Below are 27,556 nucleotides of genomic sequence, written 5' to 3' on the forward strand. Positions count from 1 at the left end.
TACACCTTGAAATCAGACACCAACAGTTACACTTTAAAGAGGTATTTATCTTGAAAATACTAAGAACCTTATTACCTTAGAAAAATATCAATTTTGGTATCAGAGTCAGACTTATTATGCAACCTTACGCTTCACAAGTCTCCAAATAATGCAACTGTATGTTGTAACTGTATACTGTTACAAGTTGCCATGCACACACCACCCATCACACAGCTATTTTAAAGGTATACTATTTTTTATAAGTAACAACAACAAAATTCAGTAACAATCCACTCAATGCTGGAAACTGGAAAAATCAGTGACAAGATAGAACATTTTCTCTCCTCTGAGAGAAGCATTGTCAAACGTTTCTTGAGCTACAAGTATGGAAATTCCTAAGCACGGACAAATTTACTGTATCTGTTTCAATTCATGTTCTCCCTTGCATGTTGCACTGCTCTCTAGTCTACACAAGAAATACAAACTTAAATAAATAAATAAATATAACGAAATTAAAGTTCACCCTGCTATAAATATGTAGCCACCCACATTGGACACACAAATAACATGAACCTCAGCTACTCCAAAGCTTCAGTAGAACTAAGGGCCTCAAGAAAACACGATGCAAGTCTCAACTCTGCTTGGTTCCTATATTTAGCTCCAGTGACACTTTTCAGAGAAAGAAAGTAAATCTAGACACTCACTTACCTGCCATGCCAGTAACTGGTTTGGTTCAAGTTCAATAGCCTTCTTATATGCTCCTTTGGCCTGATCGGGCTGCTCCAACTCAGCAGCTGCCAGGCCAATGAACACCCAAGCATTGTAGTTATTTTTTTCTTGCTTCAAGACCGCCTAGAAATACACAATTTTAAGTGAAAACTGATGAATGAAATGCTTCTTATAGATCCATATATTGAGCTTCATTATTGCAGTTTGGTGAATTATTCTATATGGTTACATTAGAAGTTAAGTAATTTTCAGGAAAAGGTTAAGATTAATAACTTCAGCTTTTCATGCCAGAGAATGCTTCACATCTGAACTGTTCTGCCAGTAACCCTACCTGTAGCTCAGCAATTAAAGCACTCCTGTCGAGGTCCAGATTAGAAATGGATTTTTATCTCTATCAGTCTAGACTTAACATTCTTATTGCCACATATAAACAAATGTAAAAGGAAGAGGAATAAAAGTTTTATGTGGGCAACTAACATGAATGATGAAGTTAAATCTGAGAATCAATATCAACTATTACATCACTAAGGTACTCCACACTGTGCATTAATACATAGTTGTAGGGATATGGAAAAAACAAACAAAATGTGCAAAAAACATTACATTCCAAGTAAAAAATTAATTACCTTGCAATGTTTTAAGGCTTCCTTATATTCTTTATTTCGTATTGCGTCTCTAGCACTCTTTAATGCTGCCTTCACCTCCTTATTTGACATTGTGGCCACTAAGTAAAAAGGACATATAATCAGTTCTTATAAAAAGATATACTGAATTCAAAACACTATTTATATCCTGCTGTAATTGCACAGAGAGTATTTTAAACACAGAAGCATAGTGCAATATGCCAAAACACATACAGCACTAAAAACTGCTGAAACAAATAATATGGTTAAAATTAGCTACTTATGCTTAGCTCCAACGCAGGATTAAGTCGATATAGCAAACAGTTACATGACACAAAGTAGCTATCCCAGAACAAAATTTTTGTTAAGGTTTAAGATAAATTTAAATAGGAGAGGTGTTATATGACAGTCACCTAGTTGGACTCCAAGGAAGACAGCCTGCATGTAATTTTTTTTTAAAGAGGAATTACTAAGCAGTGAACTGTGCTTAAGAGGCATTGAGAACATGTGCTCAAGGGGTTCCTAAGGATCAGAGTTCTTCTTGTGTACTACCTACAGCAGCACCAGGGCCAGCCTGTCACTTATTTATGTCCAGGCATGGTCCGCCATGCTCCTCTCCCTTCATACACACTCGTGGCAGACCCTGCTTCCAACTACAGCTGTATAGCAAAAAAGAATAAGCACTTAAGGACACGTCAAAGAGGCATTCATGCTTTTGAAGCGTGACATAATCATGTCATGTAATCACTTTGATGTATATGGTACGTATTTTGCCTCAAATGAACTTTAAAAACACCATAGTCAAAACTGCCTAAATGGGATGAGGCTGAGAAACAACACTGTTGGTGCAGGCCCTGAGAAAGTGACAAGCTGAAGAACAAAAAAACATTTTAGCAGCTGAAAAGCAAAAGATAAAGAATGAGTGAAGGGCCTAGATAAAATAGTAATGAAAGGACAAAGGAAGAAAGCGTATTTCAAAGCTTCCCTCCGTGCCTAAAAAAAAAAATAAAGAAATCTGTCAAACTTACACTGCTCAACAGCTCCTGGCGATAAATTTTCTCTCTAAGGGGGCACGGACGCCCGGTTCATCACAAACACACACACCCGCTAACATTCCCGAACTCGAGATCCATTTTCACCTACAGAGAAAAGGGACACCACGTCAGCGCGAAACCGGGCACCTCGGCGGAGGTCGGCTCCGCAGTCCTGTCCCGCCGCGAGGAGCGGCCAGGCCAGACCGCGGGCGAGGCCTGGGGACCGCACGGGAAGGCGGCTGCACGCCGGCAGCCCCTCCGAGCGCGGCCGCTCGCCCCGCCGCAAGCCGGGCCGCCAGCCATCCCGGCGGGGGAAGACACGACAAGCCGGGCCAGGCCGCTATCACCCTCCGCCGCCTCACCTTCACCAGCCGCCGCCGATGCCACCACGACCGGCCGCCTCCCGCGCGCATGCGGACTCGTACGTCACCGTAGCGACTCCCCCCACTCAGCCGCCATTTTCCCTTGGGCACTGTGGGAGTTGCAGTTCCTGCTTCCCGCCGCCCTGAGGCACGCTGGGAATTGTAGTCCGCCCACGGCACGCTGGGAGCTGTAGGTCGCCGTGCCGCGTGCAGCGGGCGGCTCCGCGGCGGCGGCGAGTCCTCTGCTGCGGCCGGGGACCCGCCGCGCCGCTTTGCCGGCGGCAAGTTCGGCTGTCGGGGCTGTCGCTGCTCTCTCTCTGGAGCAGGTCACAGCGCCGGGGCGATGCGGGGCGGCGGGCCGCTGGGGCGGGCTGGACTGGCGCTGCTCCTCATGGCCGCCGCGCCCTGGGTGGGGGCGAGGCTGCGGCTCGTCGCCCCCGGAGACCATCCCCGGCCCAGCGTGGTGCTGGTGACCTGCGACTCCTTGGTGGGTACCCGGGGCGGGGCGGCAGCCGCACAGGGGAGGGGGAGAGCGGCGGGTGCTGCCTCGGCGGTGGCATCTCGCCGGTCCCGGCGTGACAGGGACGGCCGAGGGTGCGGAAGCGAGGACTTTCCGTGGCTTTGCCCGGGCTACAATGACAAGCCTGCGAAAATAGGGCTGTTTTTTATTCTCCACCACCTTCTTGGGATAGAGGCCTTGCTTGGGACAATGAGGGCAGGCTTACCGTGTCGCCGAGGCGCTGAGTAACTCCTGTGTCTTAAACCAAGCTCGGCTTTCTTCCCAGGAGTGCGCTACGTGTTTTTGTCAGGTGCACTACCGTAGTCAGAAACTTCTGCATAGGTGGTACCCGTGGTCAGCTGCGGTACATACGACTTGTCACTGCAGCTTGTGTCAGCAGGACCGTGGGGCAAGGCAGCAATTAACAGAACAGACCTGACGTGTAGAATCAATGCTTTTCTCTCAGCTTGAAAAGCAAAAACGAAAGAAAGGTCATTAAACCTTGTTACTCTTGCCATTGTAAATCCTAAGGATGTTAGCTCTCCACAACAGATGAAATGGAGAATTTGTGTAATCACAGATGAAATGGCTGAGTTAAGTCATATATTGACTTTCTCAGACTTTTATTAGGTATAATAAATATTACAATAAACTTGTCAGATGAGTAGCTACAGCTAGAAGGATAAAGGAGGTAGTAGGTGGGTTTCTATAAATTTCTAGTGGCTTTATTACAGTGATTTATTGATACATTTCTTCTAACCCCCAGGCAAGTAGAAACACTAAGTGTGTTTCTTTGCTTACAGCTAAAGACAGCACACATTTCACCCTTGTCTCACCATGTTTGTATCTGCCCATCCAGCATACTGGAAATGGTTTATCAAGGTTTTACTCTGAGGAAAGGGAAAACTTTTGTTTCTCTGCCTCATCTGAGCTCTCCCTCCTGTTAAATCAAACATAAGCTCTGTGGTATTACTTCCAAGGACTTCCACATCTCATTAGTTCTCACTCACTGTTGAGAAATCAGCACTTGGCTCCCAGTCATCTCAGAATGCCATCCTTGACTGCACAGGTAAAAGTCCTTGACTTCTTGCCTGCTGCCTGTCATTCTTGGGATGAGTTCTTCTGAAGTGTTTGGTAAACATGTATTATCCTTCTTCAGACCCTTTCTTTAAATGTGTTGCTGTGATTTCAAAGGTAAAGCAATAGGTGCATATTTTGTTTCCTTCTTCTGATGCTATTCTTTGTTTATTTTATCTTCATTTGAGAATATTGTCTCTCTTAATATCACAAAGTAGTGTGTGGTTTTGCAGATGAGAATTTTTCTCCAAATTTTCAACTTTTATTAAAATTATTATTTACCAACAAAATGCCAAATTGATAATAGTTCTGAGAGTTAGTCAATGGCCAGTTTGTCTCCAGATGCTAGCAAAACCTGCAGAAAAATCTTAGTTAGGCTTCTGAATGTCATCCTGTAAACAGGAAGATTCTCATGAGTATCTTATGGGGATTAGTGAGGTAGCCCTTACAACAATGAAAGACAAAACCCCATGTTTGTGATGTTCTTTAGAAAAACAATTAAGAACAAGGTGCTTGTTTCTGAAAAATATCGGATTTGTGTAGTGTTTACAAAGAGGAATACGTTAGAAAAATCATGTTGCATAAGTTTTTTATGAGATGGGTTTGAAGGCAGAAATAGATTAACCATTTTGGTCACATAGCTAGTAGAGAACAGGAGGAGTTGGGTACTGTTGAAACTAACAGTTTTTCTGGAAAAAAAAACCCTTAAGTCCTGCAGGCTGTCAAAAGGTATGGGCTTGCATTTTTAAAGTGTGCCTGCCTTTGTTGTGGGTGATGCTGTATACAAAAGACTCACACCTGTTTTGTCAGGTGTGACAAAAGTCTTCCCAGTGATGTTGGACAGTATTTGGCCTCCAGAGCAGTGGCCCCTTGCTTGAACAGCCAGCTTTCTGCTGTTCTGTCACATCAAGTGCTGTGCTTCTCACAGGGCTTGCTGGTGGAATGTGCTAGTAGGCAACTCAGCTCCTAAATTCCTACTTGAGGTTAACTGGGTGATGACAGGCTTTGCTTGCGATGCAGCTCAAGTTCCTCTATGAAATGTGCTTGCTTGTGTTACTCAGAGTGATTGTATTGCCTCAGGTACTTCAGAAACTGCAAGTGCTACACAGTTCTTGGAGAGTGGATTTCCAGAAATAGCAGTAGAGCTTTCACCTTCTCAGCCTTGTTAAAGAAGCTGTCCTGGTTTCAGCCAGGGTAGAGTTAATTTTCTTCATAGAAGCTAGCGTGAGGCTATGTTTTGGATTTGGGATGAGAAAATGTTGATAAGGTGCTGATGTTTTGAGTTATTGCTAAGTAGTCAAGGACAGTCCAGCTTTTCATGCTGGCCTGCAGCGAGCAGGCTGGGGGTGCACGGGAAGCTGGGAGGGGACACAGGCTGGCCAAAGAGATCTTCCATACCATATAACGTCATGCTCAGTATATAAAGCTGGGACGAAGAAGAAGGAAGGGGTGGAGGGATGTTCGGAGTTATGGCGTCTGTCTTCCCAAGAAACCATTACGCGTGACGGAGCCCTGCTTCCCTGGAGATGGCTGAACACCTGCCTGCCCATGGGGAGTGGTGAACAAATTCCTTGTTTTGCTTTGCTTGCATGCGCGGCTTTTGCTTTACTTATTAAACTGTCTTTATCTCAAACCATGACTTTCCTCACTTTTACTCTTCCGATTCTCTTCCCTGTCCCACCGTGGGGGAGTGAGCGAGCGGCTGCGTGGGGCTTAGCTGCCAGCTGGGGCTAAACCACGACAGAAGCTTACTACTTTTACTTAACAGACGTGATGCCTGTCTGTCCAGTGTCAAAAGAATGAACTCTTGTCTCCAACTGTTCAAACAAACAATATCTTTGTTGGAAAAACTTGTGAATATATTGTTGACAGGATGACAAATCAGTCATGTACTTTCTAAAGAGCGCTTTCAGCCCGAAGTTCCTTTCAAGTTTATATTGCAGATTACAGCTTTATTTCCAGTTTGTCCTACTGGATCCTTGTTCTAGTTGCCATTTGTAGTAATGTACAAAATTAAGTGATCAGCCTTTTATCATATTCTGATCTCCAGTGGCCCAGTTTACTGTGTAGTCGTCCACTGCAATGCTATGCTGGGATGCCACAGTTCACTCTCTTGGTGCCAAATGCCAATAGCATTTTCTGCCAGAAAACAAATGGAGGGAATTGTTTAATTCTGCATGCAGTCCCTGGGTTGAACTCTATTGAACTCAAACTGGTTGAACTCTAACTGGTTGAACTCCACTACTGTGGAGCACTATTATGCTGTGCTTAACTCTGTTTTCTGGGTTCTTTCTGAAACCCTACAAAATCTGGTTATATGCAGTATTAGTTTGTAAATTCTTACTTGGACAGTTAGTGCCTACCCTGGGGAATCATGTGTAATGGAAGCAGTAATAATACAGACTGTAAATTCTTCAGGTTTATTTTCACTTATTTTTGGTGTTGTTTGGTTTTTTTTGTCCTCTCACAAGTTATTCCAGAAAATTCATCTCGTAAAACTAAAGTGAAAATTCTGAAACATATCTGCTAATGTGCAGGAACAGCATAGTATGAGATTGATAGGAAGTCTTACATTGTCTGATCTATGTTTTTGAAAAGCTGAAGACAGAAAGAGACTATTGTTCTTTCCACGTAAGCTTGCCTAACGTTTCATATAGGACAATATTGGGTTAAATACAATGTTTGTTTTAAACAGTTATTTTCAAAACAAATGCATTTTTGAAAAAATGCATTTTCTTAATTAAAAACTTTATAGGCTAGCAGTTCTCGGAACTCATGCATCCATCTACCAGTTTTGTGGTAAGCTAATAGCATTTTCTGTTATCCTTTGGAGTTTTCTCTGTGACTCAGTTGTCTGAGAAGTGTCTGTAGCTATTTCAAATGTTATTTAAATGTGAAATTTCACAGAAGGTAGGGCCTTGGTCCTGCATCCCTTGAGACCATACATGTTCTTTACATTTTTAAGTAGATGATCAGAGGTCTCTATCTGAGGCAGTCATGGAGTTCTTATTAGTTGGTTAAAACTGCCTATTCACTCCTAAAAGAAAGCAACCCCCATAATTCAGCATTGGTCATATCTGCTGATTTTTGGTTATGATTCAGCAGGAGCAAAGTGGTTGTTCAGTTGAATATTTTCTGTTGCAGAGGTAATATGTCACTAAATAATTGTTTTAAAGATTTCGTACCTAACAAAAAATGACGGTAAAAGCCACAGTACAATTTTGCACTTAATGTCATGTAATGATGACTGCTAGCTTCAGGAGACACCAAGAACCCATTGTGCCAAATGAGGCTTGCTCAACGTATGGTTTGGAAAGCATTTTTTGTAGGCTACTGATGCTGGTAGGCTGCTTGTGGATACAAAGAAGTTACTGCAGGGTTACAGGCAATCACATACCACCTGTTTTGCTGTGGTTTCTCATATAGGAACTATTCTCACTTAATAAAGATAAAGTAATATGATAGGATGGTCCATTGCCCATATATGGATTAGAGGTAAGAGTTTGCATGCTGGCATTTATTATGCAGAGGCTGATGTGGTAATTTGTAGATTGTCTTTGGAACAAAAGAGCCAGTAGCTGGTGAATTTGTAACTGGAGTTTGATGCACTTTCCTGGCCACCTTGTCTGCCTGTGTACATGCTCTTGCAAACTAGATGCTGTGCTGAACACTGCTCTTAAACTGCCCAGGCTTTAAGGTGTTTGTGCTTTTGTCACAAATGTAGAGGAGGGTTACTTGGATGCCTACATCTGAGTAATGTCTCTGACTGGGAGATCTGTTAAAACTGCAGATTCACTGTCAAACAGCCTTTTCACCAAAGAGCTGACCAGTAAGGCTGGGGCTGCGTTGAGACATCTTACTGAACCAAGGAAAGACATACCAGTGACAGAAGACAGTGACCTGAAACAGGAAAGTGTACATGAAACCTGGTTTCACACATCACCATAATTTTGTACAATAAAAGTACCAATTCAAAATTTTGGGTCTTTTTAAAGTTACTGGTTAAAAACTCTAGCTAAAGAAACAGGTAAAATGAAGGATCAATAAAGCATGAAAAGGGAACCATTGCAGATAGCATTTCAGTGGGAGACTAGCCTTCCTTCAGCTTGCTGATCACTTTTCCAGTCCATAGTTTAAAATACGTTCACAGAGATGTGGTGTGGATAAACCTATAAAAAGAGGAAAAGGTTGAGTTCTGATGTCCCAGAAATATGTACCAGTGCACACATCCACATCAGGATTCAAACTGACTCCTTCTTGTCTTTCACCGTACCTGTCTCTGTTGAATGCATCGTGGTAGGACCTTACTGCTGCAAGAATTGGAGCCTTGAATATGTATAGCAATAGGAAATAATTTTACTTTGAAGTCCAGTTATCTTTTACATACACTTTTTCATAAGTAATCCATTTTATATTGATCTAATTAAAGCTTTTCAACACTTTATTTTCCATACCTGAGTAGAATTGGCAACATTTGAGTAATACAATTTCAGGGTAACAAATCTATGAATTAATGAAGACTATAGTTTGGGTTAATGCTGTTTATATACTATTTTTCTCTCTTTTATTGCAGGATGGACGCTTGACATTTTATCCAGGAAATCAGACTGTGGATTTGCCTTTCATAAATTTTATGAAAAGATATGGCACTGTTTTTCTCAATGCTTACACTAATTCTCCAATTTGTTGTCCTTCCCGTGCAGGTAGGACCAAGCAAAACATTAGAAAATATTTGCACGTATCAATTTAAATGTGTAGTAATGATGGGAAGTTTTAAAGGATTGAATATTGGGGGATTTGTTTTGGTTTTCAGTAAGACCCAATTTTTTAATTTGCATCTGAATTTATACAGTATTCTCATGTTTGATCTGTTTATCTTTTCTGTTTCTCATGTTTCTTCCTTTTTTTTGTTCTCCTTTTTCCAGCTACATGTCAGCTCCCAAATCTTTTTGCAAACTTCACTGAAGCTTCAGTATCATTAACAAAATCTTCCGGATTTGTAGAGAAATTGCCAGTTTGTCTGCTGCAGTGCTGAAGCTGCATTCAGAACTACTCTCCTTTCCCAATACAAAGTTAATAAAACTCTTTCCTGTTCTCAGGAAAAAGTATTAAATAAAAACAGCTGAATAAATTGGTGGCTGTTAGCACAGCCTTCTGATGACATTTATTACAAACACTCTGTTAAATACATAATGTATCCTTCAGTAGCTTTAAATGAATGCTTCAGTGTTTTTCTTCGCTTGCTGAGATCTTTGTCCTGTGTGCAATTTCACACTTGCAGAATTTGCAGGGAAGTTAGAAGGAAGCTATATTCCTGAATCAAAGGATACATCTTAAAACATTTCTAGCCCTTTCAATTGTTGCAAAGACCCTCCAGAGGTGATGTAAATGAAATTTCATGTATACCTGAAAGGGAGATCTCTCTTTCTTAAGCATACATTGGAAGAAGCAACCTGTCCTGACTGCAGCAGGCACAGGCTGTCAGATTTAGTCTTAGTGTTTAGTATTCCATTTATTGATAACCTAGTCCCCTTTTCTGTTTCTCAAGGTCACATTTTAAGGGTGTGAGATTACGTGAAGATGCTGTCACTCTTGTTTTATTTTTCTTGATTTTTGAGTCTGTCAGACAGTCTTTGTTGCTGAGAACAATAACCTTGCATTAGTTTATTTAATTTTAAGAAGTTTTGTGGAAATAGCAGCTAGTGCTCCCAGTGAGGAAGAGACTGCATGATGAATTCAACGATTCATCAATTCTGTTTAGCATTTTAGGTAGTCCATCAACATCATCATGATCACTGATCAGTCATCACAAGTGTAGCTCTGATCCAGCAGGACATCTCTTATTTAGCCAGTATCTTGGAGACCTGCAAGGAACTGAGGGTACATCTATTGTGGAGGTGTCAGGAATGATACTGGAAGAGATGGTGGGAAGGAGGCCTTTGGGGTGGGGAGGGTGGGAGTGCTGGCATGGTGTGGGGTTGACACACTGTTTGTACTTACAGGATACTTCCATTGCTTATAGAACAGCTTAGTTTTGGTTTAGGACTCTCTTTGACTCTAAATTAGTATTGGGAAGAGTGAACAATTCTCAACAAGCTGCAAAGAAACACAGGAATTCGCTAATTAAAACTTTCCTTATAGTTCCTTTGCAACTCTTCCCATGGTTTAATTTCTTGTTCAATAATGTCGCTTTGTTTCTACAGCTGAGAGTGAAGTAGATTACTTTAAAAGGATAAAACTGAGAGCACACAGTATTTATAAAAATAATATACCCTAATTCCCTCCACAAACATACTTAACTTTAAATTCACATTAAAATCTAACTGAAGTAAGGGGAGAAAATACTCTAGAACACATGCAAATACATGACTCTCTCATCACGATCTGTAGTACCATGGCATTTTCTTTCTCCAATCAATAAGAATATTTCCTGATCTACAGAAAACCTTTATTTAATAATTGCATAGCACCTGGAAAGATGGTACCTTCTTCTGTGATTCTGGGGATTATTCTAGTAAACGTTGTTATTCATGTTGATGATGAAAACAAGATTTGGAAGAATAATAGTTTTTATTCCCTGCTCTATTGGATCACAATGTGGACTTTTTACCTCTAAAATAATGAGAAGATTGATCCCTTCTCAAGTATAACTTACACTTTCGTAGGAAGTACCACTTTCTCATCAAAAACTGTGCCTTTTGGATTTGTTTTGTTTTGTTTTATTTTCCAGCTATGTGGAGTGGTCTCTTCACTCATTTAACAGAATCTTGGAATAACTTCAAAGGTCTAGATCCAGATTATGTAACATGGATGGATCTTATGGAGAAACATGGCTACCACACACAGAAGTATGGGAAATTGGACTACACTTCTGGACATCATTCAGTAAGGTAATCAGACAGATTCTTCTGCTATGAAATGGACAGGAGGGAGTAAGTCATGTAATGGTCTGGCAAATGGTTTCTGTGTCTGATTGAAATGGTACTAGCTTTAATACAAAAGAAATTGAGAAACTGTGTTAGGAACCTAGCAGGGGTCTGTCCTGCAACTTTATGCAGAAGCAAGCATATCCCGTGCAGATACACTTTGGCTTTTACCTGTAGCTGGAAGATGAATATCAAGACTCCGGTTTTGCCCAACATGAAGGAGGGCTATTTTTGGTCATTGATGTTGCTCCCTAAGTGAAATTCATAATCTGTTTTTGCCTTATCTTGAGAATTGCTGACTTGATTTTACTAGCAGTGCAGGAAAAGCAGAACAAAGAAACATATTTGATAATACTTGAATATTAAATCTAGCATCACAAAACATGAGGTGGTTGGGGGGTTTGTTGAAGGTCATATATTTTCACATACTCATGCTGTATTTCCTATTCTGTAAAGCTTTCTTTTAAAAAAAAAAAAGTGAGGAGAATTACAGCAATTTATGAAACATACTTAAAATTTAGAGACTAACTGGGTTATGTTAAAAAAAAAAATAAGCGTAACTGAGCATAAGGAGGATCCAGGGAACTACAGGCCTGTTGGTCTGACCGCAGTGCCAGGGAAGGTTAAGGAGCAGATTATCTTAAGTGCCGTTACATGGCACGTACAGGACTATACGGCACATACAGGACAACCAAGGGGTCAGGCTCAGCCAGCATGGGTTTATGAAAGGCAGGTCCTGCTTGACCAACCTGATCTCCTTCTATGACCAAGTGACCTGCATGGTGAATGAGGGAAAGGCTGAGGATGTTGTCTACCTAGACTTCAGTAAAGCCTTTGACACCATCTCCCACAACATCCTCCTGGAAAAACTGGCTGCTCATGGCTGGGACAGGTGTACTTCTCGCTGGGTAAAATCTGGCTGGATGGCTGAGTTGTGGTGAATGGAGGTAAATCCAGTTGGCAGCTGGTCACCAGTGGTGTTCCCCAGGGCTCAGTGTTGGGGCTAGGTCTGTTTAATATCTTTATCAATGATCTGGATGAGGGGACCGAGTGCTCCCTCAGTCAATTTGCAGTTGACACCAAGCTGATCTCCTGGAGGGCAGGAGAGCTCTGCAGAGGGGTCTGCACAGGCTGGATTGATGGGCTGAGGTCAACTGTATGACGTTCAACAAGGCTCAGTGCCGGGTCCTGCACTTGGGTCACAATAACCCCATGCAACGCTACAGGCTTGGGGAGGAGTGGCTGGAGAGCTGCCCGGCAGAAAAGGGCCTGCGGGTGCTGGTTGACAGCCGGCTGAACATGAGCCAGCAGTGTGCCCAGGTGGCCAAGAAGGCCAACAGCATCCTGGCCTGTATCAGCAATAGTGTGGCCAGCAGGAGCAGGGCAGTGATTATGCTCCTGTACTTGGCACTGGTGAGGTGACACTTTGAATTCTGTGTTCAGTGTTGGGTCCCTCACGCCAAGAAGGATGCTGAGGTGCTGGAGCGTGTCCAGAGGAGGGCGACGGAGCTGGTGAGGGGTCTGGAGCACAAGTCTGATGAGGAATGGCTGAGGGAACTGGGGGTGTTCAGGCTGGAGAAGAGGAGGCTGAGGGGAGACCTCATCGCTCTCTACAGCTACCTGAAAGGGGGTTGTGGTGAGGTGGGGGGTCAGTTTCTTCTCCCACGAGCAAGCAATAGGATAAGAGGAAATGGCCTGAGGTTGCACCAGGGGAGGTTTAAATTGGGTACTAGGACAAATGTCTTCACCGAAAGGGTTGTTAAGCATTGGAACAGGCTGCCCAGGGAAGTGGTGGAGTCACTGGAGGTATTTGAAAGACTTGTAGATGTGATGCTTAGAGACATGGTTTAGGGGTGGACTTGGCAGTGCTAGGTTAATGGTTGGACTTGATGATCTTAAAGGTCTTTTCCAACCTAAATGATTTTATTATCCTAAAATGTCTGGACAGTTGGGACAAAATATGGTGTCTTTCTTCTGTGTAGTTTTTATGAAGATGCACTATCTCCCTTATTAATAATGATGTCCATTGTTGAAATAAGAAAAAAGAGTAGCTCTTTCTTTCATATTGAACAGGTTGGAGTTACTTAAAATTTTCTAACTTCCCTCACTAAAATGAGCTATTGGAAGTTGGAAGGTCACATTAGTAGTTAATAGTATGCTGTACTCTCACACTGCTTTTTATCTACAAAACACTTCAGAATTTGGCCAAAGTAATGATTGCCTCTCCAGTTTAAGACTGTCAGAAAAGAAAAGAAAGTTTTTTTCCCTTTTTCCATATACCAGTTCTATACTGGAAGTAAAAGATTATTCAAATACAGTCTTAAGGCAAAATCTTCATGTTTACTTACTTTGCCAGACAGTGTACGTATTTGTGTACTGCTGATGCTTCTCTCTTGTCTCTGTCTGCAGCTCTTCTTAGTAACTTAGCATCTACATATGAACAGATGGGTGTTCAACCTCTAGTCTTTCGCTTTGAGGTTTTTTTTCTGAAGACCACATTCTGCTTTATTCTTAAAACTTTTTTTTTTTCCCCAGTAAGAAACAGTTACCCATACAATGTTACTAAGAAGTCATCTGCTATAGTATTATTCTGATTCTTTGTGCTTGCTTATATGAATGTTGCGAAAATTTGCTCTCTGGCAAGAAACAACTGAACATCAAGATGAATGCTTACAGAGGTTTGTATTATTGTAGTGTAGAGATGGTTAGTTATGGCTGCCTCAGGCATTCATGCTCTTCAGAAGAGCATAGTCTTAACAGTATACTGTAACGTGCTGGTAACAGACCATTATTTCAGAAAGCAAACGGTCAGATTTTGTTCTACGTAATAAAGCAAGACAGAAATGATTTTGGGGGTGCATCACTCAGGCATTTCTAGAACAGATTTTCAGTAAATTAAAATTACTCTGAGAAAAGAAAAATATCTGCAGTATTGTACAGACCCTTATACATACCTTGTGAATCATTTTTCTGCAGAGAAAATGTTGTGTTGTTTAAATAGTACATAGCATGCACTCATGCTGCCCTTCACGGACACAGAAAAAATGTTTTATAACCTGTTTATCTCTAATCTAAAGTCACTCCAGGTTTAAAGAAGAGCAGCTTTAAGTAATTAGAGAAGTTCCTGACTGTTCATATGGTAACTGGAACACAAAGGTGCCACTGACAAAAAGGTTGGCTCCATATAAATGTTGGGATTCCAGAAGTTTTGCTTTCATTTGCCTGAGCTGAAGACCGTGTTACCTGTACTGAATTCTGGCTTCATGTGGGGAGTGCAAAGCTGAACAAAGAGATAGTACTTAGTTCTTAGATAAATTTTATTGTGTAGGAAATAATGCAGAGAAAACCTTAATGAGAGACTATATAGAAGAGGAACACAATTTTTACATTGCTTAACTTTCTATGTTGGTAAACTCTGCCAACTCACGATCTCATACCCACAAACATACTCGCAAATAGTAAGATTTATGTTCGCATAGTCTGAACAGGATTGTTGGCATGTGATAGGGCAAGGGATGTCATCTAATGAGGTCTTTCCTATTTTTCTGTTGATTGGCAATGACATTGGCAAAATGGCATTTTGCATAGGTATTTTACACTCTTTAGGAGTGAAAAGTTGCTGTGGTGAAAACCTGAAAACCTTTTTTCTGCCTTGAAAACTTGCTTCAGACTTCAGGAACATTAGGCAAATACCCTGTTTCGTTATTGTGGCTATCTTATTGTATTGGTTTTTTGTTGGAGTAAAAGGAAGAGGAGTGGCACTCAGAGTGCAAAATGACCTGGTTGCCATCCTGCTATCAAGATGCCACTGACAAGTCATCTTTATGGTGATCTTAACTCTGACAGTACTTCTTCAATACTGACTTGTTTTGCTGGTGTCATTCACATTCTTGGCTATCGGTGCACGCCTGTATTGGATTCGCGTGTCACGGGCTGGGTAGCGGTGGGGCCGCCGGGGCGGCTCCGGCCAGAAGCTGCCAGAAGCTTCCGCCATGGCCGCCAGAGCCAGCGCCAGCCGGCTCCGAGACGGACCCGCCGCCGGCCAAGGCCGAGCCCAGCGGCCACGGGGGCAGCGGCTCCGGGGAACGGGGCGAAGAAGGGAAAACAAAGCGTGCGAGCGCGGCCGGGGAGAGGAGCGAGCCCGGGGCAGAGGAGCGGCCCTGCGGCCCCCGGCTCGGGGCAGGAGGGGCTCCGGGCGCCGGAGCAGAGGGTCCCCGGCAGCCCCGGGGGAAGCCCCTGCGGAGCCCCACGGGGGAGCAGATCCCCACCCGCCCCCGGGGAGGCCCCACGCCGCAGCGGCGCAGGGCGCGAGGAGGCCTCCCCCCGGGGCGGCGGGAGCGGCAGAGCCCGGGGGCGATGAGCTGCCCGCAGCCCCCGTTCCCGTCCCCCCGCGCCGCTCGGGGGCGGGAGGGAGAGAAAACGGGGAGCGAAGCTGCGGCCGGGCAGCGGGGAGGGGCGGGGGAAGGGGTCTGGGAGCGGGGTGCAGTGCCCCGGCCCCTCCTCGGGGTCGCTCGGCGATCCACGGGCCGGATCGTCCCCCGGCGGAGCCTGCGCGGCCCGGGACGGGCCCTGGTGAGTGACCGCTGCTGCCCCGCTCTCGCCCCACGGGCCTTTCGCTGTGTTTTCTGTCCCCGGCCCAGCTGGGGAGGGGAGGGATGGAGCGGCCCGGGGAGCACCGGCCTCCAGTCGAGGTCAGCCCGCCACAAGGCCATTGCTTTAACCTTGCTTTAACCTTGCTTTCATACTTAATTTGTCTGGTACTCTCACATTTGAACGGTTCTATTGATAACATTCTAAATACTTTTGTTACAAGTGTCCACAGATGAGAAATAAATGAAGGTAATTCATGCTTTTGCAAAACTGTAGCAGCACCGGTATCAGTGGAGTATTTTTCTCATTCTGCCACATATAGATTCATGTACTTTAGTTGATAGGGTTTGAGTCTCACAAACAGAAATTACGATGTAACCATGTAATCACATCATGTTTGGTTAGCTCTTGGTCCCAGGAGGCTGAACTCTTAGGCACTTCAAAGACAACAGAAAAATACTGTGGAGTCTATGGTATTGCAGTTTTTAATTACCTTTTGTCCTAGGCCTTTATCCTACATTTTCACGTGGTGCAAGTTTTTGATACGTTTTTTCTAACATTCTCTTTGGTGAGAGTTTGAGATCTGTACTTAACAGGATCAAGCCTTAGTGTTATTTGAATAAGTGTATGTAGGGGTTGAGAATAAATGAAAATAAACACACAGTTAGGCAGCCTTTCTATGCTTACACAAACAGAATTTTAAAATGGCAGTTTACACAGTTTTTAATTAAAAAAAATAAAAACTGCAAATAGAGTTCCTCGGTCAGAGAAAAATGTCCATCTCGTTCCTAAGCATGGCATCTGTGTAGACATTTAAAAACCCTAAGTAGCAAATTAAGTAATCTATAAATAGCGTAGAAGAGTTAAAACAAAGGTTCCTGTTCATTGTGAGCATCCCCGTCCTTGCCAGAATGGGGAACATGGTCAACAAGACGAAGATACTATTTCTAAATGTTATTTTGTAGATGTGAGAAGAACCATTCTGACATGAAGTTATAACGAAGAAGATTCAGAAGCAGAAAAAAATGTCTAAAGCTTTGAGTATAAAATACATGCACAGTAGCTATTGATCCATTGAATAACAATTCTCCTTTATATAGAAATTATAGATAGATCGCAGCTACCCATATAGGGGAAGTTCTTTAGGAATTCTCAACTCTTCTTACTTGGAGGAAACGCAAAGAAAACACTTTCCACTGAGTATGTATCTTGTGTATATATTTTCAGTAACCGTGTGGAAGCCTGGACTAGGGATGTTGACTTTCTGCTCCGACAAGAAGGGAGGCCCATGGTGAATCTTACTGGTGATAGGAAACATGTGAGAGTGATGGAAGCAGATTGGCGGAATACTGATAAAGCAGTAAATTGGATAAAGGAAGAAGCCCTTAACTTTACTCAACCATTTGTTCTTTACTTGGGACTAAACTTACCACACCCATATCCATCCCCTTATGCAGGGGAAAATTTTGGATCCTCTACATTTTTAACATCTCCCTATTGGCTTGAAAAGGTATGTGAAGATGAAATTTAAATATAAATTAATTTATAACTTTACTTATTATGAACAGTATTTTATTCCTCGTGTGATTTTTTCAATCAGACCCAGTTTTGCTATTTGAGTACACAGTAAGAAAGTACTTGGATGAGATGTTAGATTTCTGATTTGAGGCAAAGCAAACAGAAGTGAAGAATTTCTCTCTGTTGTAGGAAAGGGTTTGTTAGTAGTAGTCACTGAATCAATGAAGACATTTGGAGTTCAATGTCTAAAAACACATTAAACAGAGGATGAAGCCGTTGCTATTCTTTAGCTCTAATTTTTTTTCAGTTATGGTCCGAAGTTCACTGTTTATAATTTTCTGTATTGTTCTTGTTGTAAATGATGCTATGTGTAATCATTCTGAGTTTTGTAGTGAGAGATTGACTTTTCCTACAATATGAAGCTGGAATGTGAAGTAGTAAGGAACAGCAGAAGACCCTCTTTTCTGTTAACTTCTTGCCATGCTACTGTAGCTTTTCAGTGTTGCTAGTGTGCAGGAAAGTCCCATTATGTCTGTATATGGAAAGGTAACAGCACTCCATTCCCAAGAAGTAAATAATTTTTCTCTGTCTTGTGTGGTCTCCAGGTACCATTATTTGTCATAAAAATATAAATGGGTTACAACAGCTTTTACTGCATGAAGGCATTAAGGTTCTCTGCCGCTGAAGAACAGAGAATTAGGTTTGAAAAGACTTTATGCTTACGTCAAAAAAAACACCCCATGTGCAATTTATATAACTCATTTGTCCTTTTCTACTGGGAAACTGCAAAATCTCTTTATCTAGGTGCGACAAAAATACGAAGACTTAGAAAATAGGATATACAGGTGAAGGTTGAGAGATGTGTATTTCTTTGTAATAGTGAGGGTTGTGGGTTCTTCTAGGAATGGTGAGAAGTTTGTGGGGAGAGGAAGAACATGGGGAAAAAACTTCGTTTGGAAAAGGCATGATCTAGCTGGGATATTAAGGAAAACTTTCTAGATGCTAATTGCTAGGTTAGACATGTCTTGGGAAGCGGGGATACCTTTTTTCAAGTCACAGAGAGAGTTATAACATCTCTGACAAATTTTTGTCACCCTTAATGCAGTTAGAATGCTTAAACTCCATAGTTTGCTGAGGTCCTTTCCACCACTACCTGTGCATACTCAGGTGTGTAAACCACTTATTACCATTTATTGAGCATTGGCTGATTCTTCTGAATGTATCTGTGTTTTGGCCATGGAAGAAGCAGTCTTTAAAAATGACAGGGATCAGTCTTGTGAAGAAGTTTGAGTGCATAGATGAAGAACTTGAATTAAACTATATTTACTGGGGCAGTGATACAGAATGGAGTATGAGCATGGTATGTTTATGAAACCCTGTGTGGCTAAGCAGATTGTCCTCTGTATTTTCCACAAGCTGGCACTTTTTCAGGGCAGGTGACTTCTTTCCTAGCTATGACTTAAGACGGACCGAGGGATTATGACTCTGTGAATCCTTAAAACTAGGTTGTAGCCCTGTAGAAAAGGGTTCTCTTCTGACGAGTTTTGGATGGAGTGGGACACTTTCTGCTCTTATCTGAAGCAACTAGTAAATACCATTTGAAGAGTCTAAAATGTGACCTTATGCAGCCAAGGACCTTCAGCAATAGGAAAATGACGGAATCAGTTATCTGCTATTATTTTATCTTCTATGATTTCTTCTTGCAGCTTTTTTTCTATAGGGCCTAAGAAAACTTGGAGTTTGGTATGTCTGTTTGACTATTACAAAGCTGCGTTTTATTCCTATGGGCACTTTAACTCTTGCTGTCTTACCAACTGTTTAGATGACTTAATACATCTGCTAGATAACTCAAGAGAGAAGATTGACAGTTGTGGGAGGTGGAACTTTGTGGGTATTGGAACACATGGCCATAATAGCACTGGTGGTCAAAGGTATACAGAATCACAGAATCACTAAGGTTGGAAAGGACCAACCATTAATCCAGCGCCACCATGTCCCCTAAACCATGTCCTGAAGCGCCACATCCACACGTTTTTTGAACACTTCCAGAGATGGCGACTCCACCACCTCCCTGGGCAGCCTGTTCCAGTGCTTGACCTCGGTGAAGAAATTTTTCCTAATACCCTGTGCTTGAGAGACAGACCCTGCGCTAGTAGCTCCCCAGACAGCTCTTAGTTATCCATGCCACACCGCAAGGCAAAGCCAAACGGGGTTCAGCAGGGATTGACACTTAAATCGCTACACCAATAAACAGGGATGTACTGCTGCGAGGGACAGCTTTGGTCTGATTGCCTTGGTGCTGCATGGAGCCCCTTGGACCCAAAGTGCCTCAGTTATTTTATCAGGAACCAGTGCTGCCCAGGTTTGGGGCCAGCCCAGGACTGAATCTGTGGCTGCAGCCCTGGGAACGTGCCGCACAGGCACCGGAGTTGCTGTGCCATAATCTAGGCCTCAGCTCTGCTTGTTAGAGAAGATTTTCAGAGGTAAATGAGAGTGACAGGTGTGGTTTTGTTTAATAAACTTAAGTTTTCCATAATGAGATTATGTATTCTCTGCTTTGTGGTAATTTGTGCTTTAAGTCTGTATGTAATTAACTGTTAAATGCAGCACTTACTTAAGGGAATGCTTGCAAGTGTGACTGTCTAGGCTAAATGTATATGTCAAACTTTGAGACTCTAAAGCTGGTGCTGCAGCACATAGTATCTGTGAGCATGCCAGTTTGAATATACAAATCGAGTATTATTTGTAATTTATTGGCTCCTACTTTTCAGTTTTAAACTGATCTTACACTTCTTTATAACTATTAATTTATAAATCAATTGACATCTGTAGAAAGAAATAGAAAAATATTATAAAATTGGACTACTGTAGTAAATTCTTTTTATCAAGTTGTCATCATCTGCTGTCCCGGAGACCTTACCAGACTAAGTAAATTTCTGTGGTGTTCTGTAGGGTCACATAACACTCAATCTTTTTGATACATATGGTTTATAGTTATCCTATAGCTGATGAGACACTACTGTACTTACTCTAGAGTATAGTTCCAGAAGACTGTTCTGCAGTATCTCTCTTAAAAAAAATATATTAGCTGGTAAAGCACATATTTCTGGCTCCTAGCCTTAGTTTCTAACTGATTTTTATAGCTCTCTTTTAAAATGACTTCATGCCTGTGGAAGCATGGAGGGGAAGTATGGAGGAGGTAGCAGCACCATGTAACAGATAAGCAGCTGGTGTTTCCTGGACCACAAATTGAGAATTGTGAATTTATCCTAAAAAGTTTTAAATTAAATCTGTTTTGAAAAAAATTGTTTAATTCAGCTGCTAAACTAATGTTAATTTCCTCTTATTTTTAGGTAACATATGAAGCTATTAAAATACCCAAGTGGTCTTCTCTTTCAGAGATGCATCCTGTAGACTATTACTCATCTTACACCAAGAATTGCACAGGAAAGTTTACAAAGCAAGAAGTGAGAAACATTAGAGCATTTTATTATGCTATGTGTGCGGAGACAGATGCCATGCTGGGTAGGTAATATTCCGTTATACAGTGGATTTTTTTGTTCTGATGTTTTTAAGAAAATGCTGATAGGGCTGGTTTCTGGAAGGGAAAAAAATTCCACAGTTCAGATCTGGGAGTAAGTCACATGGATGTTCCTTCCTCAGTGTATATGGTAAATAATTGGATAGCTTTTAAGGCTATTGGAAGGTGAATTCAGAGCATTCTGAAAAGTCATCACAACCACCAGTGAGAGACCCTGTAAAAGCCTAGTAACTGCAGCAAAACATTGCTTGACCCACGTATGAGAGGAACTAAATACCCTTTGACTAAGTGCTAACAAATAATGGAAACAATTGTGAAGGCGACAGACCGGCAAAGCAAAGCTGGAAGGAAGGATAAATTTTAGGGCACAAGCAGTTTCCCTGGAGATTGATTTCATAGACAGGATGATGGCTATTACACATAAACAGTAAGGTTACCTTTGAAGTCTCCCTTAGCAGCATATTATTGAAAGATAAGAAGAAAAAAAAAACCAACTAATTAGGCATTCAGAATTCTTCCTAGTTTGCAGTAAGATCTACGTACATAAAAAATATAATGCAAATTGGTCTTCATTTACAGTATTTTATTTCTTAATTTGAAAAGTGACCATGAAAGAACAGGAAATTCCTTGCATTGTAATATGAAATTAATTAATAAATAAGCTGATCTTTTTAGCAATGTTAGAATGATAAAGTAATTTAAAAGACACAGGATTACTCTTCCACATTTTATGAAAGAGATCAGGAGCCTGACAGTTTTAGGGAATGAAGGTACTGCAAAGCATCTGCACGGGGGTGTAACTTGGTAACGTATTTTAAATTTTTAACTAGTCTGTTCATGCAAGAAGCATCTTACTGTTTTAACATCAAAGATGCGTGTTTTGCTTCATTACCAACTTTGTTGATTTGGCCCTGTCTTCATTGCACAAATGTACGTGCAAGGGGCTCCTATGGGGATACAAGCACAGGAAGAAGAGACTTCCACTGGTTATGTGTAAGGTGGATACTGTCAGGAGTCCTTCACCCTAAATGTAGTGTCAGGGCTTCTGCTGACCTATTTTACTGCTGTTGAAATAACTATTATTAGTTATGCTAGAAATTAAACCACAGTGAGGATAGCAAAAGTGCAGCTTGTCCTGTGATATATCCTTGCATTTTGAAATTTTTATGGTGGTTGTTCAGTGCCCTCCACACTGGGAGCCAGAGCCCTGCAACTCAGTGATGACTGAACATCATTCTGGGCTGAATGCTTTGGGCTCTGCCTTCTGTGGCAGAGGGAGATGTTTCCAGCCCTCTGTTTAGGATTCCTCAGGGTTTGCATGCTGCTTTGCATGTACAGAAGTGGGAATGAATATTCTGAAGCTACCCTTTTCTGTATCTTTTTCTTGTTGCAGGTGAGATTATTTTAGCTCTGAGAGATACTGGGCTTCTTAAAAAAACAATCGTTATATTCACTGCAGATCATGGCGAACTTGCTATGGAACACCGGCAGTTCTATAAAATGAGCATGTATGAAGGAAGTTCCCATGTTCCTCTTCTAGTTATGGGACCAGGTGTAAAAGAACAGCAGCAAGTACCAAATGTGGTGTCTCTTGTGGATATATATCCTACTATGCTTGGTGAGTTAAGTCATTTCAAATGAAGATTTTTTTTTTTCCCCCAGTTACTATTATTGTTATGCATTTGTATTGTAGTCAAAATTATGTCTCTGCTTTGTGAGTCAATGTAGTAACACAACAGGAGATAACGATTTATCTGTGGAGCATACATACAGACTTAATACAAAATGCAAAAAACTGATGTAAAAATTAAATAAAGGAGCTGATGATGTTCCTTATTACTGTTACTGTCTCCAACACAATTACAGTGAATTATTGTATATCTAGGATTATTTTTTATTAAAAAATGTGATTAAAAACAATCAGATGCATTTTAGAGATGAATAATCCTTGCTAGCCTTCATACCTAACGGTTTACTATAGAAATTACAGTGTAAATGCATCCAGAGATTAAACCTGAGAGGATGGCAGCTTCATTAGCTTATCAAAGGAATGTCCTTTGTGAAGGGTCATGTGGAAGAAACATGATAAAGACTTGGTATAAGAAATGTAGAATTGATCTGGGCAAGCATAATCAGAAGTGATGACCTTAAAAGGTCCCTTCCAACCCAAAGACTCTGTGATTCTATGATTCTAAGATAATGGATATCCATTCTTAACTTCTTTGGTTATGGAAATACTCATTATGGTACAGAAAATCAAATTAAAAGGACTGACACCAAATTACTTGCACACAGATGGAAATTACTTTTAAGAGTGAATTTCTGAACAGTTACCTGTGATAAAGCATGCAAGAGATGAATTTCACTGAAACTAAATATTAGGTGAAGTCACAGTTCTCGGCTTTATCTGGCATCTTTTAGGCTACCGATGAGAAAGATATTATTTTCAAGGCAGTCTGCAAAGCTCACTGTTTAAGACATGTCGTGTATACACTGCTGTTGCCTGAGAGAACATAGGGCAGTAGATAAAACTGTACTTCTATCAGTAAAAGCCAGTGAAAAATCCTTTTCTATATTGTTTTAAGTTGATTTTCTAAAACCAGAACAAAAGATTTCTTTTGCCTTTCTCTTCTCTTCTCAAAACTTTTGAACCAGTTATCCAGTTGAAAATCGAATATAATCCAAATAGCTTTCTCCTCCGAATTCAGATACCAAGTCTTTTATAAAGTATCCTGTATTAGATATGGTTCTTATGTAAGTTGTGGTATCATATGTAAAGAGTTAAAAATCTCTTTTTTTCTTCTTTGTGCCTTTTCTCCAAATAACATAATTGGTCAGGTAGTTTAACATCCTTCCATCTTGTTGCTTTCATCCTTTTTTTTCTTCCCAGAACTTTGTGTTTATAAGTCCTTTCCTTCTGTTCTGGCAGTTCTCCTTTTCTGTAATCTGAATGTCAAAAAAGGCACATATGTCAAGATGAATGTGAAAACATGAAGAATCATCTCTGTCATCTATTATCTCTTCAGGCTGCATGCTACTGCTGACTAGTGAGGAAACGGATTTCCTTTTTTTTTTATTTTGTGATAAATGTAATCCCTTTGCTTTGCGTTGTCTCAGGGCAATAATCTCTCTTAAGACGCCATCCAAATGCTTTGCTCAATACTTCCTCCTTTACTGACTTTGAGATTAGGCACACCCTATAGCGAGTGTGCTACAGATATTTTGATTCCAGCAGAATCTGTGTGGTATGCATAATTCAACTAGGAGAGCAACAGCTCTTCCTTTTTGTAACAGGATGTGGCATAAGCTTTCCTCCAGACAGCACTGGCTTTGTTGGTCCGGATGGAAGTACCTTTGGACCTCTGCTGGAAAAGCAGGAGTTACCAAAGGTGCCAGCCTGGACCATTCTTTGCATGTTGAGAATGCAGTTACTGCAATTAATAGCATTACTGGTTTAGGAAGATGGAAGAGGGAGGCCTATATCCATTTTTCATTTGTTCAGATGTAGGATGTATTCGTTCAAGGTTTTAACCCACACACTGGAAGCTACTGTGTTTACATGTTACAGGTCTTCCTAGTGCTTAGTCAAATGCTGCCTTTATTTAATAGAGGAAGAACTACAGATTAATAACAGGTATATATGCTGTAGGAACAGGAGAAAAAGGGAGATATGTGCTAATGAAGGAACACATCACCTGTGGGCAATCTGTGTGCAGTGAGTATCACCACTCGGTGTAGAACAGAAGATAAAATACTACCACAGTGCTCTGTGAAATGGAAAGTGTTGAATTTTGAATTACTATATGCTATGTTCAGTAGTGTGATTAAATATAGCAGTACCATCATACCCTGTTTTTAGGACACACCAAAGTTTAGGTAATATCCTTGGGATTCTCAGCTATGTTTTTCAGAATGTTTCTGAGAGATCTTTGCAGCCTCTTAATATTGACCTGATCTTTGGGAGCTAGAGCCACTTGTGAAATAAGTTGGTACTGAGGAACTTTTTCAGGTTATAGCATGTTGTAGGGGCCATCTAGTAGGCTATAGGGTCATCCAGTGTTTTCCATATGTGCACTGTGTTGATACCACCTCTGATACCATCTTCATCTCCATCCCTACCAGAGAAGCAAGTGGCCCTGTTCCTCAGCTTCTGCACCAGTTACAGGCGATAAGCATAATGACCACCTTTCGTAAAGTGTTTTGTAATTCACTGTTGAAGAATGCTAGATAGGAGCTTAGCACCATTATTATGGAAGAAATGAATGGTTAGACCATGTTGGATATGGAGCTTTTAGAGGCCTTTCATGCTATGACAATCTCTTTCTCCTGCCTGATGTGGTCCGAGCAGAAGGGAGGGTATAAAACCATGATTAAAAAAAATAAAAAAGCACCACTCATCACTGGAGGCTATCGTGATCGATTTTAACAAACATTTGTTAAAGAGTGGCTTAGACATAGCTGACACTGATTCTGATCAAAATTGTGGGCAGCTGACCTTGGAAAGTTCCTTAAGTTTTTTTTTATTATTTGTGTATTTTGGGGTTCTTGTGTTCTACAAGGAGAACAATTAGGAATGTGTGTTTTACTACTGAAGTAGAATTTATGTTCAGACACCTGTAGCATTACATTAGGCTTTTTTAATCCCAGTAACTGCAGTAGCATTTTGACTTTGTATATCTTTGCTTAGATATAGCAAGAATTCCTGTCCTGCAGAACCTCAGTGGATATTCTCTTGTACCACTGCTACGTGGAAAGGCTGAAAACAGAGTGTCACTCAGAGGACCTCGGCCTTCGTGGGTGTTAAGTGAGTTCCATGGATGCAATGTGAATTCTTCCACGTACATGCTTCGAACTGGCAAATGGAAATATATTGCCTACTCAGATGGCCATTCAGTACTTCCACAACTGTTTGGTATGTTACCACCTTTGTGTCTCACCTCATTAACCTACTTAAATGCAAAGTGGCTCTTAACTAACTTTTTGTTTGTTCCAGACCTTACTGCTGATCCAGATGAGCTAACAAACGTTGCCATAAAATTCCCAGTAATTGTACATTCCTTGGACAAAATACTCCGCTCTATAGTAAACTATCCAAAGGTTTCTTCTTCTGTTCAGGAGTATAACAAAAGACAGTTTATCAGTTGGAAACAAAGTTTGGGTCAGAATTACTCAAATGTTATTGCCAACCTTAGGTGGCATCAAGACTGGTTAAAGGAACCAAAAAAATACGAGAATGCAATTGACAAGTGGCTTAGTCAAAGTAAATGAATAAAAACAACTTAGATTTTAATATGACTGAGGATATGAAAACGTTCTGCATTTGTAATGTTATACTGTATTTCAAGTGTTAGAATTATTGTCTTATATAAGGTATTGAAAGCGAAGATGCCTGAACAATTACTGCTTTGTGTTAGAAAGCCAAGAGCATTGTCTATAACAAGGCAACATAACAAATCTGGATTTTTACGTGTTAAAATCCTGTAACACTGAAGTATACATAGGAAGGATAGTGCATAAGTACTAATTGCATGTATGGAATATTTAGCTGGTTGCAAAAACGCAGAGTGTTAAGCATTAGGACTCAACAGGAATTTCCATTTCTAAGGACAGACTAAAGCAAGGATTCTAAATGCTAAAATTTAGTGTAGTGGGATGCCAGCTACAGTGGAATGTGCTGGAAGCAGTTTTCCATCAACACAGATTTTAAGTCCACAATGAATACACATTCATTGTCCTTAGAGAAGCTACAGCAGTTAAAGTGGAATTAAAAAGTTAACAACTAGTATTGGTCTGAACATAAATGCAGTTTATTCAAGTACTTACTATGTCGGCATTCCTGTTTTTATACGTGATTGACTCCATCTTTTCAAGATCTGCCTTCTAATCTCTTGCTTTTGGATCTGGTACTTTATCACTCCTTGCTGTTCAAAGTTTCATAATATGCATAGGCTACTAATTGAACATGTGTGCAAATAGAGAGGAATCTGGTCTCTGGTCACTGCCAGAAATTTAAAAAATAATAATAATAACAAACCCCTCTGCCAAACCTGTGACTAGAGCAGTTCTCTAAAAAGTGGTGGTGTGATTTGTGTAGCATAAGATGAAAACTACTTGAATAGATAGATCCCCATTACGCAGTTTGATTCTGCAGGTAAATGTTTTAATGTGCGTCAGCAAGTGGAGAACTGGAACCTGCAATGTACACAGAGGAGATGCAATTGAAGCTTGCAGAAAAAGTTAACATAAAAATACTATTTTACATTTTTCCAGGGATGTGATAAAAGACAAAGCAGTTTTGGAAGAAGGTAAGATCTAGCTAGTAACTCTTCTGCGTAAGGAAAAATGTGATTGTAGCAGCACTTACATTTGCTTATTCTTGATCACAGTTTGTTACTGCTATAGTAACAATTCAGGGTGACATTATACTTAAATGCTTTCTGGAATGTGTAATGAAATAGTCAGTGGTAACAGTAAGCTAGTAAAAATAAACATGAAAAATACCTGTCTTTTCTGATGGCTAAGTGCTCTACATACTTACCACACTTGAATTAGTATTTTAGCTGGTTTATGTTTTTGTGTTCATAGAACATTAAGGCTAACGTTATACTACTTACTGCTACAGTAGCATTTTTTCTCCCCTCCCCCCCCGCCCCCCCCGGAACAAATTAATAGTTAAAC

The 27,556-nt window shown here is 41.0% G+C and overlaps 2 protein-coding genes across 2 annotated transcripts in view; one reads left to right on the forward strand and one right to left on the reverse strand.

Annotated features, from left to right (window-relative positions):
• SKIC3 (SKI3 subunit of superkiller complex) overlaps positions 1-1,424 on the reverse strand; it is a gene marked incomplete at its 5' end in the record, with an annotated part of 48,717 nt that extends 47,293 nt beyond the window's left edge. Inside the window, 2 exons of the mRNA XM_082013815.1 lie at positions 688-831; positions 1,335-1,424. Of these exons, the coding sequence (XP_081869941.1) occupies positions 688-831; positions 1,335-1,424 (234 nt within the window). The remainder of the gene's footprint in view (positions 1-687; positions 832-1,334) is intronic.
• Positions 1,425-3,070: 1,646 nt separating this feature from the next.
• On the forward strand, positions 3,071-26,146 carry ARSK (arylsulfatase family member K; the record flags this gene model as incomplete). Its single annotated transcript, XM_082013437.1, has 8 exons — positions 3,071-3,214; positions 8,877-9,006; positions 11,034-11,193; positions 17,047-17,329; positions 20,691-20,862; positions 22,272-22,496; positions 25,566-25,790; positions 25,872-26,146. 8 exons carry the CDS (start codon positions 3,071-3,073, stop codon positions 26,144-26,146), a joined length of 1,614 nt encoding a protein of 537 aa, XP_081869563.1.
• Between the last annotated feature and the right edge of the window lie 1,410 nt (positions 26,147-27,556).

The sequence above is a fragment of the Phaethon aethereus genome (assembly GCF_964289735.1).
Source record: "Phaethon aethereus genome assembly, chromosome: Z".
NCBI lineage: Eukaryota > Metazoa > Chordata > Aves > Phaethontiformes > Phaethontidae > Phaethon > Phaethon aethereus.